Genomic DNA, 17,331 nt, shown 5'->3' with positions numbered 1-17,331 from the left:
GCTTTCCATCGCCAGGTCCTCGTTCCTGGACTTCTCCTCCAAGCACGGCCGAGACGAGCGGTTCAAGGCGATAGAGAAGCCGCGGGACAGGGAGGTATACTTCAACGAGTACCTCGCCGAGATCAGGAAGAGGGACAAGGAGGAGAAGGAGCGGAAGAGAGAACAGGTCAGTTCCACGCCCGCACCCCCCGCCCCACCCCCGCCCTCGCCCCCGGCCCGCTCCGGGGCTCGCACTGGAGACGAAAACGATATCTGGATTTGTAGGGGGACATATAACAGTAGAGAACAGCTGAGGCCGGGGGCGGCCCCCCACCTGTCCCCCGCCGCCATCACTGTCCAGATCGTGTGACGTCACGCGGGAACGCTCTCTGAATGAAGTGCTCCGTCTTGATGTTAATGTACTCTCTCAGTTTCTGCATAAATTGAATTGCCTAATGTTATACCTTTAGATAATCTAGTGTCCACGAGTGCGGGTTCGATCCCCGCCCGCGTCCAGCGGCGCCTCATGTCTCGCCGCTGTGCCGACGGACACACGTGCGCTTGCGAAATTATCTAATCACCTGAGTCGTGACTTTGATTACATTTAATTTTCTTAATAAATGAATATGATATAATTGAAAGTTAATGTCTGTCCGTGGCACTGCTCTCGGAGGGGAGTCGGGACGGCGGCCGCCGGGCGCGGGCGACGCTCGCACACTCCCGATAGCAATGCCATTGATTTGTTATCTCTGAATAATTTGTTTGTTTTATATATCTTTATATTTATATATATATTATCATTACTATTGACAAATGATTTTTATAGCGACGCGAGCGGATGTGGGTCGCGACGGTGCCCGCGGCGCGCCTAGTTAGTGTGAGGTTTAGTAGTCCCGGTAGAGGGCGCGCGGGCAGGTCGCGGACACAGCCGCTCCGTGCGGCGGCGGCGGGTCAGTAGCTCGCACTTACCTCCCGAGGCGACGTCGCTTCCGAAGTCCCGCTTCTAACAGACGGTCGTATTACAGGACAGGCCAGGAACGTAACGGAACTAAACAATGTTAGATAAATGTATCGTCAAACGATGACGCCTTACCGACGAGCCTCCCTAAGGTTAGAAAATATTTTAAGAAGAACAATTAGCGCCGAGCGGCGGCGCGCCCGACTCCAAGAACCACTCGCTTGTAATTAATTGTCCGTGAAATCATTCATTTAATGTCTTTTGTCTTTTTATTTAGAAGATCACCAGATGATTTCTACAAGTAAAGTTACAAATGGGTTTTTCTTTAATGTGGACCGAGAAATCTTTTTTAATTATATAAAATCTCCTTCCCCTCTATAGTGTGGTTGAGCATGATCTCGGTTGCCAGTGTAACTTGGGAACCTACCGGGATGGTAGAATTATTTAAACAAGGAAAGTGGTGACGGGTTACCAATTATAAAATATTTTTTTTTTTGGAACCGCAGTAGTTATCTTGTCTAATCATACTTAAAAGATATTACTAATCACGATTTCTACTTTTCAGCTTAATTTAAACAGTCCATCGAGAAGTTAAATAATATTAATTACTAAGATTCTGTACATTTTTGAGATTTAATGACATATTATGATGTAGTGTTACCGACCTGTTGTCCAGCAGTGGGACTCTGGTTGTGGACCAAATGGCTTCTTTTTGGACTTGAACATTATTTTATAAGATATAATATATATTGAATTAAAATTAGAGTCCCTTCAGGACATCATTGTTCTTAAATGTTTAAAGAAAATTGAAAGATACAGAAAGAATAAATTATTAAGAATAGTTAATAATAATTAGAAAGAAGAACAGTAAATTATTTAAATTGTAAAATCGTTGAAAGAGTACTATAATTATAATACAACAATGAAGTAAGTTTTGCAGAGTTCATTAAAGAAAAGTAATGAATATTAAATGAAGGGATGGTCCGTACGAGCGAGCACGGGGGCCGTCAGGGCTCATAGACAACGCGCATGTCGTCCCCCCGCCCGGCCCCCCACTTATCAACATGTCATCTTATAGGGGGGTCGAGCGGGGGGACCGGCTATCGACCTCAGAGTGTGCTGTCAGTACTGGCTCCACCCTGCCTGTGCGTCACAGCAGACAAATGAACATATCTGCGAAATTGATTTCATTAGTGATGCAGGGGGGCGAGAGGGGGGCGTCCCCTCCGTCCGCACCGACGCGACCTAATAACGTTTTCTTACAGGTTCTAATGACACTTGTACATTGCAGGTTCCATAATGTTTTATCTTTTACATTTTCAGCTTCTAACCCTAATGATGAGTTCTCTTGCAGGCGGTTGCTCGTATCGTTTATAAGCGACGTGTGCTCGCGGCTGGCGGGGGGCGGGGGGCGGGGGGCACGGACTGCTATGCGAATTGTTGAACCCATCCCTTCCTATACCAACTCTCCCTCTTGTTTATTTGTACAATCATGTTTCGTTTTGAACTATAAGAAATTGTTTGAAATTAGTTTATGACATTTCGAGATAAACTTATAGTAATATGCACGCTAGACCCCGCCGCGCCCAGAGGTCGACTCAGGACGCGTGTTTTAATGTTGAGCATTTAAAGTTACAGGCGATCTAATGTAATGTTTCGATATATAAGTATGCGAACGAATTAAATGTAATACAACGTTAAAACAAAAAACTAGATAGTCAATAAAATTGATATTTAATATTGAACTCCCGACCGGACCCCACGAGGGGGGGCAGCTTCCATATCAAAAGGTATTCTCAATATCACCTAGAACAAACCAAGAAGAATATAGGCGAATTGAGAACCTCTATCGATTATTGAAATCTTTTAAAAATTGACGTCCAAAGTCGGGACCCGTCGCCGCCCGACCACCGCCACTTGGAACTGGTCTGTCTTATTTCATTTGTATAATCTCTTTAGATAAATATTTCTATATTGAAACTTGTGAAAAATATCATTTGAATTGTCCCACTTCGGCGTAAATAAATAAATAATTAAAATGTGCCTGTCCCTATCCGCGCCCCGGCCTCGGCCCCCGCCCCGGCCTCGGCCCCCGTCCCGGCCTCCGCCCCCGCCCGCCCCCAGCCCCGACCCTCGTCTCCCCCGCGCGCCGGCCGCCGCTCGCTGCTGACCGATCTCTTTCCGTTATAGGCTAAACTGGAATTCATAGCGCTGCTCAAAGAGAAGTCGGTGGACCGCCACGCCAGGTGGGTCGATGTCAAGAAGAAGCTGGACTCGGAGGCGCGGTACAAGGCCGTGGAGACCAGCGGCCTGCGCGAGGACTACTTCCGGGAGTACTGCAAGCTCGTCAAGGAGGAGAGGAAGAAAGAGAAGGACGGGAAAGACAAGGGTCAGTACAGCTACACGGGGGACCACTAAGGGGACCGCCCCGATACCCTGCCCCCCATGCTTTTACTGGTAGTAGGACCTCTTGTGAGTCCGCGCGGGTAGGTACCACCACCGCATCGGCTTGAAGGGTGGGGCAGCCGTTGTAACTGTACTTGAGACCTTAGAACTTATATCTCAATATGGGTGGCGCATTTACGTTGTAGATGTCTATGGGCTCCAGTAACCACTTAACACCAGGTGGGCTGTGAGCTCGTCCACTCATCTAAGCAATAAAACTAAATTTAAAAAAATGCTCTGTGAAACGTTGTAAAGTTATTGCGATACTAAACGTCTTTTAATTCATCAGGTGTCAGTAAGAAAGAGAAAAAAGACAAAGAACGCGATAAGGAGAAGAAGAAGAAAGAGAAGGGAGAGGTGAGTCGTATGTCTGTGTGTGTCCCATCCGAGCTGTGACTTGTAGAAACACTCGGAACTAAATCAGTGCTAGAGTCTGTCCGGCTCTTAATTGTGCGCTGGATGCTGTGTCTCAATTTGCATCTTTATGTTGTACCTTCAGCATCAAATAGTAGGCTAATTGACAAATAATGATAATTAGAGATGAAACGGATAGTGGTTTGGCCGGATACCGGATACCGTGTATTCGGCTACCGGATAATTAGCCCTTTCGCAAATATCTAATTAATAAAACAATCACTTTTGACGTGCGATTATAAAAATCAAAAGTTGTCCATAACCTATTGTGGTATTATTTGCGTTTTGTATAACCATGAGATTTTCTCAAATTTTACTATACGAAATCCGGCCGGATACTGATTTACTATCCGGTATCCGGCCGGATTTATTATAGGATATTCGTTTCATCTCTAATGATAATTAGATGTCATGGTGTTAATTGTATTGTGCGATCACTCTCCGCGCACTGACACTCTTGTTGTCCCCCGGGGGGCCGTGCCCCCTCGTGCTGAAGCGAATGTAATCTTGCCGTCTATATATCGACCTGCGTCGGACACGCTCCCTATACGGTTTCTTTGTTGTTGATGTGTTGTGCGCGCGAGCGGCGGGGGACCATCGGAACGAAAACATAAAAAGGTAAGAAGAACTGGCGTTTGTTTGTCTGCCCACGAGCGGCCCGCGGCCCTGGCTTGTGTCGCGGCACGAGCCAGGATCGCGGTGTCTCTCTAATTATTAGTTACCGGGAGAGGTTTCGGGCTCTATAGTGTTATTCGTTTCGAAATTAAAAGTAACCCATTTATTTCTTACTCGAAAACAACTCCATAAATGTAGCTAGTTAGTGTCCTCAAACGAAATGTGAGTGAGTGAGTTAGTGTGTGTCTCAGTGAGTGAGTTAGTGTGTGTCTCAGTGAGTGAGTTAAGGTGTGTGTCAGTGAGTGAGTGAGTTAGTGTGTGTGTCAGTGAGTGAGTTAGTGTGTGTGTGTCAGTGAGTGAGTTAGTGTATGTGTCAGTGAGTGAGTTAGTGTGTGTCTCAGTGAGTGAGTTAGTGTGTGTCTCAGTGAGTGAGTTAAGGTGTGTGTCAGTGAGTGAGTGAGTTAGTGTGTGTGTCAGTGAGTGAGTTAGTTAGTGTGTGTGTCAGTGAGTGAGTGAGTTAGTGTGTGTGTCAGTGAGTGAGTTAGTGTCTATTCGGTGCAGAGGCCCATGGACACCACATTATCAACACAGACGTATGAGATCAAGATGCTCATAAAAACTGCTCGAGTCGATCCCGTCATTAGCGCTGCACCTCCGGCCACAGGCCACAGCTCGTCCCTACCACCCGGAGCCGCCGCCTCCCCGTCGAGTGAGTGAGACACCACGTACAAGGGTACACTTGTGAGGTGGCTACATACAATATTTGTCTAGACGCCGGTTGAAGTTGTTTAAATAAATAAATGGATTATTTTTAAAATAGTTGACCAGTAGACGATGTCGCTCGCGATTTCAAATAACATGATTGACGTCCACACGTCGGCGTCGTCCACATGTCTCTGTCTGTGTTAATGGTCAAAAAGAGAGGGTAGTTCACTGCTTCTTTGACGCGAATGTATAATGAGAGAACAGTTAATGTCGACGTTGCCGCGTTGTTGGACACGCGATAACAATATACGTTGGATGTGTCCTGTGACGCACACAAATAGTATCTTTTTTTGGGTGAGACAAAGCGCCAATTGTATACACTATTTTGTTTTTTGAAGTGAAACTTCTTTAGGCGCAAAATTTAATTCGCGACAGATTCGTTACGGTTAGAGAAAAAAGATACAATTTAGGACGAGCGAGAGTGAGAAAATAGACAAAGCGTCTCGCGAACTACCCGATCGTGGAGAGAGGGAGACAGCGAGCTAGGTCGTTTCTCTTATATAAATTCTGTTTACGGGCGTCGGCCACTAGATGACTTGTTATTAGTTCCTCATTGTTCCTGTAGATGGCAGTAACAACAGGATTTAAAAAAAAAGATTTATTTTTGTATATAAATTTTAAAATATATATAAATGGTGAAGAGGTCGTCTCTTTTATACACAGCATTCCCCATTAGAAGAGAAATTTGATTTAAGTATGAAAAATCAAGGAAACCACAAAACTTCAGACCGCAAAAGAAGTTTCACTTTTTACACGCGCACCATTTTTTTTTTTTAGTTGTACCTGATCATATTATTAATTTTCTTAGTACGGATTCGCAGCTCGGGACTTAGAAATACGTTCATGAAATATTTCTGGGCCAAACTACCCTCTTTTTGGAAATGCGAGCGACATATGTGTAATACACACATTATAAAGTTTTTTATTATTATTATTTTGGAGCCGATTGTCATAATCTGCGGGTGGCTGGGCGACCACCCTACTCACTCCTGAGAGAAAAGTCGTGAAAACTGAAGCTATTCGGGGCGAGGTTGTGCGGACCATAGTCGAACTCTCTAGATTCATCGCGTCTCAATCAAAGCTCACTGACGTCAAATGTTTGATGATAATCTTATTGTGAACGCAGCAGTAACTGCGTGTGTGATTTTAATTATTTCAGTGTTAAATATTTCCAATTCTTGCCAGCCTTGCAACATCCCACCCCTTAACCATTATACTCTACCCACATGTATTGTGTAGATCATAAAAACTATAACTCCCTTAGATTTTTCCATGAAATTATAATCCGTCTATTATCTAGCATCTCCTCCCCGTGTGTAGCACGCGCGGCAAGAAAATACTCCTCACTACTGAGGCCCCAAATAAACCCTCAGCGCCTCGATATAACCTCAAAACGAGGGCTAAAGAAACATATTTCTCCCCGGCTTTGCCGAAGTCCATGGGCATGGAGATTTTAACTCTGATCGGATGTATTTAGAAAACCGATTTTACTATCGAATAATGATTTGATATACTTTTTAAAGAAAAGCAAAGCTGTCACTTAAAATGTATTTGATTTTGAATTGCAATCGGTTCGGCAACTATGACTATAATTGATGTTGCCATGCTTCCGAACTTAGAGCTGGAAACTGTAAGCGTGTGCGGGTATCTATGAGTCGAATCCAATAAGGAATAGGTCCGCTGCGTCATGTACTCACCCTTACACCGGCCACCTGACTCGCAGGTCATCTAATTATCTCTCACTGGACCATTATCTTCACTCCCCACTTACTCTGTTGTTCAAATGGCAAGCTGCCCCATGGACGTCCTCTCTCAAATGACGATCTCACGTCTCCTCTCTTCAGAAAGGTCGTCGGGTTGATAATGCTGATGCCTGTCGTCCTCTCGTGGTCCTACATGCCATATACGTTCATAATACTTTTTGAAGATTAATAATTTTTCTCCAGAAGCCATTTTGAAGTATATTTTTTCACCTACCCTTTAATTTTAGTAATACTGCTAATGACACAACAATGGTTCTTACAATTTCGCCCTAGTTTTCAGGTTTATATTAAATTAGTCAGAGTTAATGAGACAATCGGCACGCCTATATCTCGGACTGGGGTGCGATTATCGATAGTAAATGCGTTTTATTATTTATTTACCTATTGGCTAAATTGATATCGATACGCGTGCCCGGGCGGGTAGTGTGGTAAACAGCGCACCTACATCGGACTAAGGCACTAATATCGATCGATTTTGAAAAGATCTCGATTATTTCTAAAACGAGTCGTGCACATTAGGCGTTCAATACACATGTCCGATTAAAAAATGATGGCAAAGTTATCGATTTTGAATAATCGATTGTTCCGAAATCGATTCGAACAGCCCGCAGAATATGACACGGCCTCAAGGGTACAATGACCTCGATGCAGCGTGCGATTTCAAACGAAACTATTGTAATATCGTAATCGACATATCGATGTCTCGTATCGAAACGATTGAATCGCCGATGCGACGACGATTATGTTAGCCTGGATGCGCGTGTATGAATGCACTTTGTATAATTAATATATTCTTTGTACGTATTAATGTTGTTGCTGTTTGATTATCTCCCGTCGCTTCCTTTGGAAGGCCGTTGTCAGATCGTGTCCGATGCAGGTCGCGCCCCCGCCTCCGCCCCCAACCCCCCGCTCCCCTATTGATTCTAACCAAAGCTTGCGATGCCTTCAATAAAGTAATAAATATATAGTCACGTCGAGGACTGTGTGATGTTCAATTTCGCGGAGACGCAACGTGAGCTTATTTATCATCTAATTGTCTCTTTATCTCTAAATCATTGCAGCGTCGCAAGTGATGGCTCGAATCTAGAGTTGAATATTGAAACTTAATACACTTCTATTTAGTTTTGTTTAGCGTTTATTTTGAGGGTAAAAATATACAAAAAAAACTAAATAAAAATTCACAATCTTAATTGAAGACATGAGTGGATGAAGGGGATATGATTAAATTTGATAATAAACTAATGTGATATAAAATCATTTTTATTTACACTATTTTTAATTCAAATTTATTAAAATTTATTTTCTATTTTTTTAGTTGAATTTTCTATGAAAACGTATTTTGTTAGTTTTTTTTAAACGATTATTTATTTTTCAATTTATTTTTTAAATATTGTACACCAAATTTCGAGTTAATCCGACGTTTTGAAGGGGCTCAAAATCATGTTCAAAGATTCCGTTACATACTAACATACACACGTCTGAAGCTAATAAAAGCGTATTAAAAAGTAAAAAATCCTAAAAATTGTACTTAACCCTTCATCCACTCATGTCTTCAACCGTATTTAGTTAAATAGAAGTGTGATGCATAGATTCAATATACAACTCAGTTTTGTGAGCAATGTCTGGAGGGACAAGCCATGGTGCTGGTCTCTTACGGCGCGCGTCGTGTTAATTATAAGGCTGGACGTTCGTTGGACGACGAGAATGCTAGTGCGGAATGTAATTAAATTGAAAGTTAAACATTGAGCTTTATGAGAATGCAAATAGAACTCATTATCGAATGTCTGATATAAAATCTTATTTACGTCTGAGTGAGGAGGTAGCATCTCGTCTGCCAACGTCCGCGCTCGCGCAGTGACGACGGTGTAAGTGTCGGTCTGTTCTTCAGAAACAATCGGACCAGTCCAACGAGGAGGAGAACAAGCAGCCCACCCCGCCCCCCGACCAGTGGGCCGACATCCTCGGCATCCCCCGGGACGGAGACAAGGGCAAGTCGGCGCGGGGCAAGAAGCCGCCCCCCGCCAAGCCGGAGTCTCCGCCCAGCTCGCCCGACGAGCAGCTCTGTCCCCCCAAGCAACTCCGCTCCGCCAAGAAGGACCAGCCGCCGCCCGCGGACAAGTCCTCGCCCAAGAAACGCAAGACGGACGAGTTCAAATCGCCCGAACCGGACAAGAAAGTGGAGAAGAAGAAGGGAGATAAAACCGAGAAGAAAAAGAGGAAGAAGAGTGAGAAAGATTAGTGTTTGTTGTACGTCTTTTGTAAACGGTAATCGAAGCTGTTGGCGCGGGCCGGAGCCGGGACGAGCCGTCGCGCGGACGGTCACCACTTACCGTCGGTCGTGCCGGCCGCGGTGCAGCGCTAACGTATCGTATTGTAAATACTATATATATATATATATATATATACATACATTGTGTAACGACCTAGTTATTATAATTATTCGATTGTTTGATGGTGTCGCTTACCGCGTCAAGAGTCGTACGTACAAACATTTAAGGACATTATAGAATTTATATAAGTTTAATGAAATAGGTTTTGTGTGTTGCTTTTGTAATAATATAAATATTAGTGCGCCCCTACTGTTAGTCGTGACGTCACGCCGCGCGCTCCCCAAGGGGGGACAGCTGGCCCCCTGTCGGTCCCAGTGACTCAGTCGCCTCTGTCAGTGTCCTTCCTGCTGCAGCGTCAAGTCTAGCACGTGGAATTCCCCTCAAGGTTTCCAGCTGTATCCAAAGTTCCTCACTAAACACTTCAACTATACCACACCGCGTACGCGCAGGCGTTCTCATTCCTCATTTCCTTAGATTACGCATTACAGTGCTTCCCAAAGTTGTCGAGTTGACACCCCCATCCCCCCTATTGAGTTACCTATAATAGAGTTCTCCAAGACATCAATAACCGCGTGATGCTGGATTCACAAGCTCTCAGCCCGCCCAACGCAGAGCGACCACCTCACCACTGACGATGAGGCAGGAGGTTACAGGCTCAGTTATATATATTTTTTCCCCTACCTATGCTGATAGCCTTGACGGGCTATTTCAGCTTCACCCTAACGTGTAGGTGAGCTCACGGGGCTCAAACCGAAGTGTTACTAACACTGGTACTAGCAAGAGCCGTGCTTCACAGAATCTACCACCGGATCGGAAACGCGACCCACTGAGAAGATTCGGCGAGAAACTCGGCAGGGCAAAATATATTATATGACGTTACGTTATTCTCAATCACATCTGGTGGTTTTCTCTTCCATTTTGAATCAGATATATTATTTATTTCTTTGACAAAGGAAGGTTACATATTATTATGTGTTGTTTAGTTTTTGTATTAATATTAATACATTCTTAGATGTAAAATGATTGACCTCCGATTTGCAATAGCTTCCTTTTTTTTGTACAGAGAATTTGCATTATAACCCTTTCCCTGCCCCTGCGTTACACAGGGGACCGCGGCGGAGCGCGTCCCCCCCAACACGACCGTCGTCACTAAACAGTACTCCTATGATGTAGCTGATATCAATTAGCAATGTAAAACTAAATATTTAATTATATCTTACATTATAAGAAAGGTCAAATCAGAATGAGTTTGATTAAAAATTTTAAATGTTTTAAATGATGTAAAAAAAAAGCATTAATGTTACGGACAGTGATTTGTAAGTGGAGTGAGTGGACCGCACCGAACCCGATTATATATTTAATTGTAGGGTGGTTTTAATTAAGAGTTAATGTTATTTGTAAGTCGACGAGTGATTAGGTGATGTCCGTGGTCGGCTTCGTTCTGACAGAGACCGAGGGCAGCACCGCATCGGTCGTAATAATCGAAACTAATTAACTTTACTGGTGGTAGGACCTCTTGTGAGTCCGCACGGGTAGGTACCACCGCCCCGCCTATTTCCGCCGTGAAGCAGTAATGCGTTTCGGTTTGAAGGGTGAGGCAGCCGCTGTAACTATACTGAGACCTTGGAACTTATATCTGAAGGTGGGTGGCGCATTTACGTCCTAGATGTTTATGGGCTCCAGTAACCACTTAACACTAGGTGGGCTGTGAGTTCGTCCACCCATCTAATCAATAAAAAAAACTTACTATAGTGTAAGTGATGTCCCCTGATGTCCGCATGGTTTCTGGATTTTTCGAATGGACATAAATGCAATAACTGGGGAACTATACTCCTCGAAGATAAATAGTTTTGGGAAGGCGGCTCGTATCTTGCTCCCTCGTGAGCTTCGAGGGCAGACTGTCGTGCTCACTGACGCTCACTGCCGTCAGCGATTTTCGTTACATATAAAGTTGTTATTGTAAAAAGAAAGTACTCCTAGATTGACGGATTTGTTTGACAAAAATGTATTAATGTGATTTAAAATCTTAAATTAATGAAACACGATCTGTTCCTATTGCCCCCGGGGTCGGACCAGACCGTTACAATATGTTCATTAGAGCTGGCGAGAGTACGGCTACCTCTTCTGTCTCTGTCTAGCCTCTAAGTGTGAAAGAGACGGAGAGATCGCTTTGACGACTTGGATCTAGCTTACTATAATATAAGTGTTTTGGGAATGTATGTACGTATGTTTTTGTAAATGTAAATAAACATTGTTTAGGTGTCCAAAAATAATTAAAAACACTATTTTGTCTCTGATGAAATGCGAATAAATACAAATGTATTTCTTGTGTATTCTTTTATTGTTTTGTCGTCGGTCCGTTCTGTAAGTGCTGCGGGGAGCTGTCCGGGGACCACACCCGGAGTCGGTCTCTTGGTTTAAAGTGCAAAGCGCAAGGAGCAGATGTGCAACAGGGCGCGCTGCCCCCCCGTGTCCCCCCCGGTGGCCCCCCATTTGTCCCCTATAACCCCGGCTTCGTAGGGTTAAGTGTCGTCTAGAGCAGTCGAGTCGCGACACTTACTGATGAGTTATATTGATCTCAGGCGTCCTGGGAGCACAGCTTCTCTGGGGTACATTTACAAATGTCTACTAGGTGTGCACTGTGTAACTACGTATAGTCAATAATGATATATAATAAACGTTCCTAGACCCGCCCTTTCTGGCTAGAAAGGGCGGGTCTAGGCCCGCTAGGTCACTCGGCTGAGTGACCCCCCATTTTGTATGTTAAAGCTTCATACCGCGTGTGGTGTGCGAGACCATTGCAATAAACAAACACCCCGTCCTCAATAGAGAAGATGATTTGCGCTTAGTTCTCACCAGGAATCCCTCTTATCGTGTAGATCAGTGGCTGCCAAACTTATTTTGTCTACTGCCCACTTTGAGAATAAATAATTTTTAGCGCCCCCATTTTTGTAACCTACTTAAAAACCACTATAGCGATAGCTCAGTCGGTATCTAAAAGTCCTCCTAGATGAAATTACAAATCGCCTCTCAAGCCTCTACACAACGCCTCGCATTTTTTTTTTCTGGGTCTTTCCGCCCACCTTTAGGACTGCAGCGCCTACAAGGGGGCGTTATCGCCCACTTTGGGAAAGGCTGGTGTATATGAAACCCCAAGTCGAGAAATCGCCAGACCTACAGATACTGGTAGTTCTTTCTATACCCGAAGCAAAGTTAATGTCTATAGCAGTATCCTAATGTCAGTCTCTGTTTAGTGTTATAGAAAAAAATATGATATATATTTGATCCCCCCATCTCCTTTTTACCATCGCACCTCCCGCCATCGGAGCAGAGTTCATCCATATTATCTGGAACCGCTGCGTTCGTCGACAGTGCGTTTCCAAAGATCTTTTTTGCCACGTACCATCCGGCTTTGGAATGAACTCCCCCCCACGGTGTTTCCCGAGCGCTATGACATATCATTCTTCAAACGAGGCTTGCGGAGAGTACTTAATGGTAGACAGCGGCTTGGCTCTGCCTCTGGCATTGTTGACGTCCATGAGCGACGGTGACCACTTAACATCAGGTGGGTCGTATGCTCATCTGCCTACAAAGGCAATAAAATATAATGTGACAGCTGCCTATTTTCAGGCAATTCACTCGCGAATGGCAGTTTCGATACAAGTTTGTGTGTCCACACGTCCCAGACTACAACGTGTGCCGCCGGTCTAACAGGTCTGGCAATATTATCCGCCCGGCGGAACCTTGCTTTTGTCGTTTCGCCCATATGTCAAATGTCAAGCTAAGATGGCCAAAGCCGCCTTTATAAGTACCATCGTCCCGTTAGATGTCCAGTCGTGGACCGACGCTGGGTACCTCTGTGCCGAGGACCACAGAGATTTTTTGTGCTTAAATATATCACAAGCCGCCCACTTTAGTGTCACAACGCGGCCACCGCTACTTATGAATGAATGAATGATTTATTTTATTTCAGACAACAATAAGTCCATATGTGTACATAGTATCATTGAAATATAATTAACATTAACAAAACCAATCAAATAAAAAATATACATTTATTAAAAGTAGCTATCAGTGGAATACATTTCAAATATTCCATTCCGCTGATACCCACTTCGAACCAACCATTATTATTACTAATATTATTTAGTCCGCAAGTGAACCATGGTACAATGGTTCAAGTACCGACAGTCATAACGGTCTGTTAATGCCTTCAGGATGCTGTTAGGGCTGACCCGGACCCGGCCAATCAGGGATGTGCATCTTTTCCGCATGGTCGTAAAGAAACAGTCGACTCGTGCCTCGGCGAACATTCCCGACGCGCTACAGAACCGAGGCAGCCCCAACAACACCCTGAACGCATTGTTGTATTGGACGCGTAAGGCGCTGTACTGCTTTTGACTATAGAACACCCACAGGCTGCACGTATAGAAGGACGTACAAAACGCTCTAAATAGAGTGATTTTGACATCCCGCGAACACCGAGCGAACCTGCGGGCAATCATATTAGCTCTTACAGACAGCGCTCTCCGCTCCCGCTCAATGTCTGTGTCATCCCTCAGGTCAGAGGTTACAAAGTGTCCTAGGTATTTAAACTTGTCTACTCTGCGCAGTGGCGTACCATTCAGTTTGACGGAGGGAATGTTATCCAGACACCTGCCTCTGGCCTGAAACACCATACACTCACTTTTCTTTGTATTATACACCAGACCGTGACTTAGAGCATACCTTTCACATATGCCAAGCAGCTTAGACAGCCCACAGGCCGACGCACTCAGCAGCACCATGTCATCAGCATAACTGATATTGTTGAGACATATTTCATCAATATGGCAGCCGACATGAGTACTGCTGAGCTCCTCGATTAGAGCATTCACATACAGGTTGAAGAGCTTGGGCGAGGTCAACCCCCCTTGCCTCACCCCGCACTCCATCCCGTATGGCCTCGAATAGACACCCGACCATCGTACCACGTTCAGCTGGTTGGCGTACCAATATTTGAATATCTGTACTAGTTCTTTCGGCATTTTAGTATTATTCAGTTTTTGCCATAAGATGTCATAACAAACCAGGTCGAATGCCTTTGATAAATCGAGGAAACAGGCAAAAATTGGAGTTTTTCGATCAGTATAGTACTTGACAGTTTGCTTTAAACACAATACGGCTATTTCTGTAGACATTCCTGATTTAAAACCAAACTGGTTATCATGTATCTGAAGATATTTATCAAGTTGTATGTCAAGCAAACTGTCAAGCACTTTCGCTATGATAGTTGCTAACGAGATGGGTCTGTAATTGGTTTTATCACATATATCCCCGGTCCTATTCTTCACAATTGGCACTACCACAGTCTTCAACATCTCCTCAGGCAAGTAGGAGTGTCCTATACATAAATTGTAGAACATAACCAAGACTCGGGGCAAGTGTACACCGGCATACTTTAGGTGTTCTATGCTCAGCTCGTCATGACCCGGAGACTTACCCCGTGACATGGAGTTAATAACTTTTCTAACTTCGTTAGCCGTAAACCTAGCAGTAACTATCCGCCCCTGAGAATCACCCACACACCCTGACTGTGATGGTCCCAATGGCGAACTAACCGCAAAGTGTTCCCTAAACATATTCGTGATGCCATCGTGATCACTTATGCCACCGACGCTCACGGGCAGGCCTGGTTTACCATTAAGTTTAGTGGTAGATTTCCAGAAGCTGTGAAAATCGTGTTTGGAGTGATGAGACGCGAGTATATCCATTCTTAACTGCTCGCTGTGGTTTTGACACCATTTCAGACGTGATTTAAAAATTTTCCTACTCTCTTGCATTTCTTTCCAAACACGACCCGACCTCGGCTTACCATGCCACACCCACAGATTAAACTTACACCTCGCCTCCCCGTGAGCATCACTAACATATCGATTCCAGCCAATAACAGGTTTTTTACAATTAAATCTGCTACGGGAATAACTGTCGCTAGCCGCTTGACATAGTACGTCAACAATATCATGATACATTTTATCTAAAATGTGTCTGTGGTCAGAATTACTACAAACACAATCACAACAATCACTTAGAATGCCAGGAAAATCTATCCGTCTCAGTTTATCATGACATATCTTATGATAAAATTCAATTTGCTCAGGTTTTCTGTCCCCCCATCGCACGGTACTACACAATTGAGTAACATTATTAAATTTCGGTTTTATAGTGTTAAAATCACACTGTGCTACTACTGGAAAGTGGTCAGACCACAAGACATCATACAGTATATACGTATTGACAATGGTCTGCATAGCTGACTTCGTGACTACACAGTGGTCCAGCCAACGTCTGGACCCATTCGCCTCACTAATAAAACTATACGTGTCTGAATTTACACCTAATAGTTCAACGTCCGCACAAGTCCATCCTAATTCCCCACAGACACATGCCAACTCCCTGTAGAAAGGTTCATTAGGATGGGCGTTAAAATCGCCGAGTATATACACTGATTCGATATTTTCGTTACTAATAATAGCGCTCATCAGGCTGAGGCAATCCATGAACTCCGTTAGGTTCACTGCATTATCCGTAGGCATGTAAATACTGAACACCAATAACGATCTCTGATCTATTGTTACTTTTATGGCACACACACGCGCGTTATCACACTGCACTATCGACACATTTTGAAAGATACTTTTCTTCCATAGTAGCGCCACTCCTCCGTATGGACGCCCCCTGAGTATCCCGGCCGCAGTGTCTACGGCCGAAGTCCCGGTGCAGCCATATTCGCTATCAACGGCACTGAGAAACTGTAAATCGTCCGGCAATAACCACGTCTCTTGTAACGCGATTATATCCGACGTCCGACACAGCTGTCTTACATGTTCCACAGATCGTTTCACTCCTTTGCAGTTGAAACTAACTATATTATAAATAGAACCGCTGCTATTCATTATTGAGATGTATTGGTACCGATCACAGCGTTAATGTCACCGTTCGTATTTTTTTGTTTTTTCCCTTTGAAGTTCACAAATTTCCTAAATATAATACCCTGTGGCCACAGGTTGCTATCTAGGAATATGGACGATTTGTGTTCTAAAACATGGAATTTATAAGCTTTATAGTCACTCTCGAATGCAAAAGAGATTTTCTCTAAAATAATAGTTTCTTGTGTTTTTCTGTACACATAATCGATTATGTCATTTTCTGTTGTATCTTTATGTATTTTAGTGATAAAAATGGACACTCTTTTGTCCACGGCTTTGAATTTTCCTTCGTTATCTCTGCAACTGCCTGCCTTGCCTATATATCTGTATTTCATAGGTTTTCGGCGTTTAGATACCCTCTGCCATCCGTTATCATTATCATTATCTGATGGCTCGCTACCTTTAACTAATTGTGTTGTGATCAGCTGATTTGTCGGCCCACGATCAGTTGCCGTCGCGGGCACTGGTGTTTCACTTGTGTGCGTAGGCCTCTTTATCCCCGCTACACGTAGTTCGCCATCGCTGACCGGTTTTGATAATAACGACTGTTGACACACAGCTGATTCACACTCGTTTTGTTTCGTATCTACCCTCATTGTGCCTTTGTACGAAATATCTTTGCACTGCTTCGAATTATTTTCGTATCCTATTTTGGTATTTTCATTCCCAATATTGATATTATTGGTTTCAGATAACGAAGAATTGCTCATATTAATGAGTCCAACAGGATCGCTATCCAACATCCATCCCCCTCGCTTTGTGTTTACATTCGATACTGAAGGAGTTAACGAGTTATTTTTCAATAACAATAGTTCACTTTTTAGATCGCTTAATTCATTTTTTGTCACATATGTCGCCTTTAGATCGTTAATTTCAGTTTGAACTTTTAGTAAGTCTTTTAATATCTTACTACAATCAAAATGGTCATAAACTAGGGGTGGTAATCTGTCCAGATCTCTCGCAACGTAAATCGGGAAAAGATCAGGTTCCATAGATTTAAAAACATTCACAATGTCCACGAGATCTCGTTCTTCTTTACCCTTGTTTTTGCGCTTAATTTTCAACCTGCCCACAGACACGGAATCAAACAATAA

At 43.8% G+C, this 17,331-nt stretch overlaps 1 protein-coding gene across 7 annotated transcripts in view; it reads left to right on the top strand.

Moving 5' to 3' along the window:
* The window catches only part of LOC114243835 (transcription elongation regulator 1), a 41,337-nt gene that overhangs the window by 18,436 nt on the left and 5,570 nt on the right, over nucleotides 1-17,331 (top strand). For 6 of the 7 annotated variants that reach the window (XM_089737942.1, XM_089737939.1, XM_089737940.1 and 3 more), the window contains 3 exons: nucleotides 16-166; nucleotides 3,128-3,326; nucleotides 3,672-3,739. In XM_089737942.1, coding sequence (XP_089594068.1) covers nucleotides 16-166; nucleotides 3,128-3,326; nucleotides 3,672-3,739 — 418 coding nt within the window. Of the gene's footprint in view, nucleotides 1-15; nucleotides 167-3,127; nucleotides 3,327-3,671; nucleotides 3,740-8,827; nucleotides 9,315-17,331 lie in introns of those variants that run through there. The other variant, XM_089737943.1, reaches the window with a different exon arrangement.

This window comes from Bombyx mandarina, chromosome 24, assembly GCF_030267445.1.
Source record: "Bombyx mandarina strain Sakado chromosome 24, ASM3026744v2".
Taxonomy (NCBI): Eukaryota; Metazoa; Arthropoda; class Insecta; order Lepidoptera; family Bombycidae; genus Bombyx; species Bombyx mandarina.
Note: the sequence above shows the minus strand (reverse complement) of the source record. Positions and strands in the feature narration are given on the sequence as shown.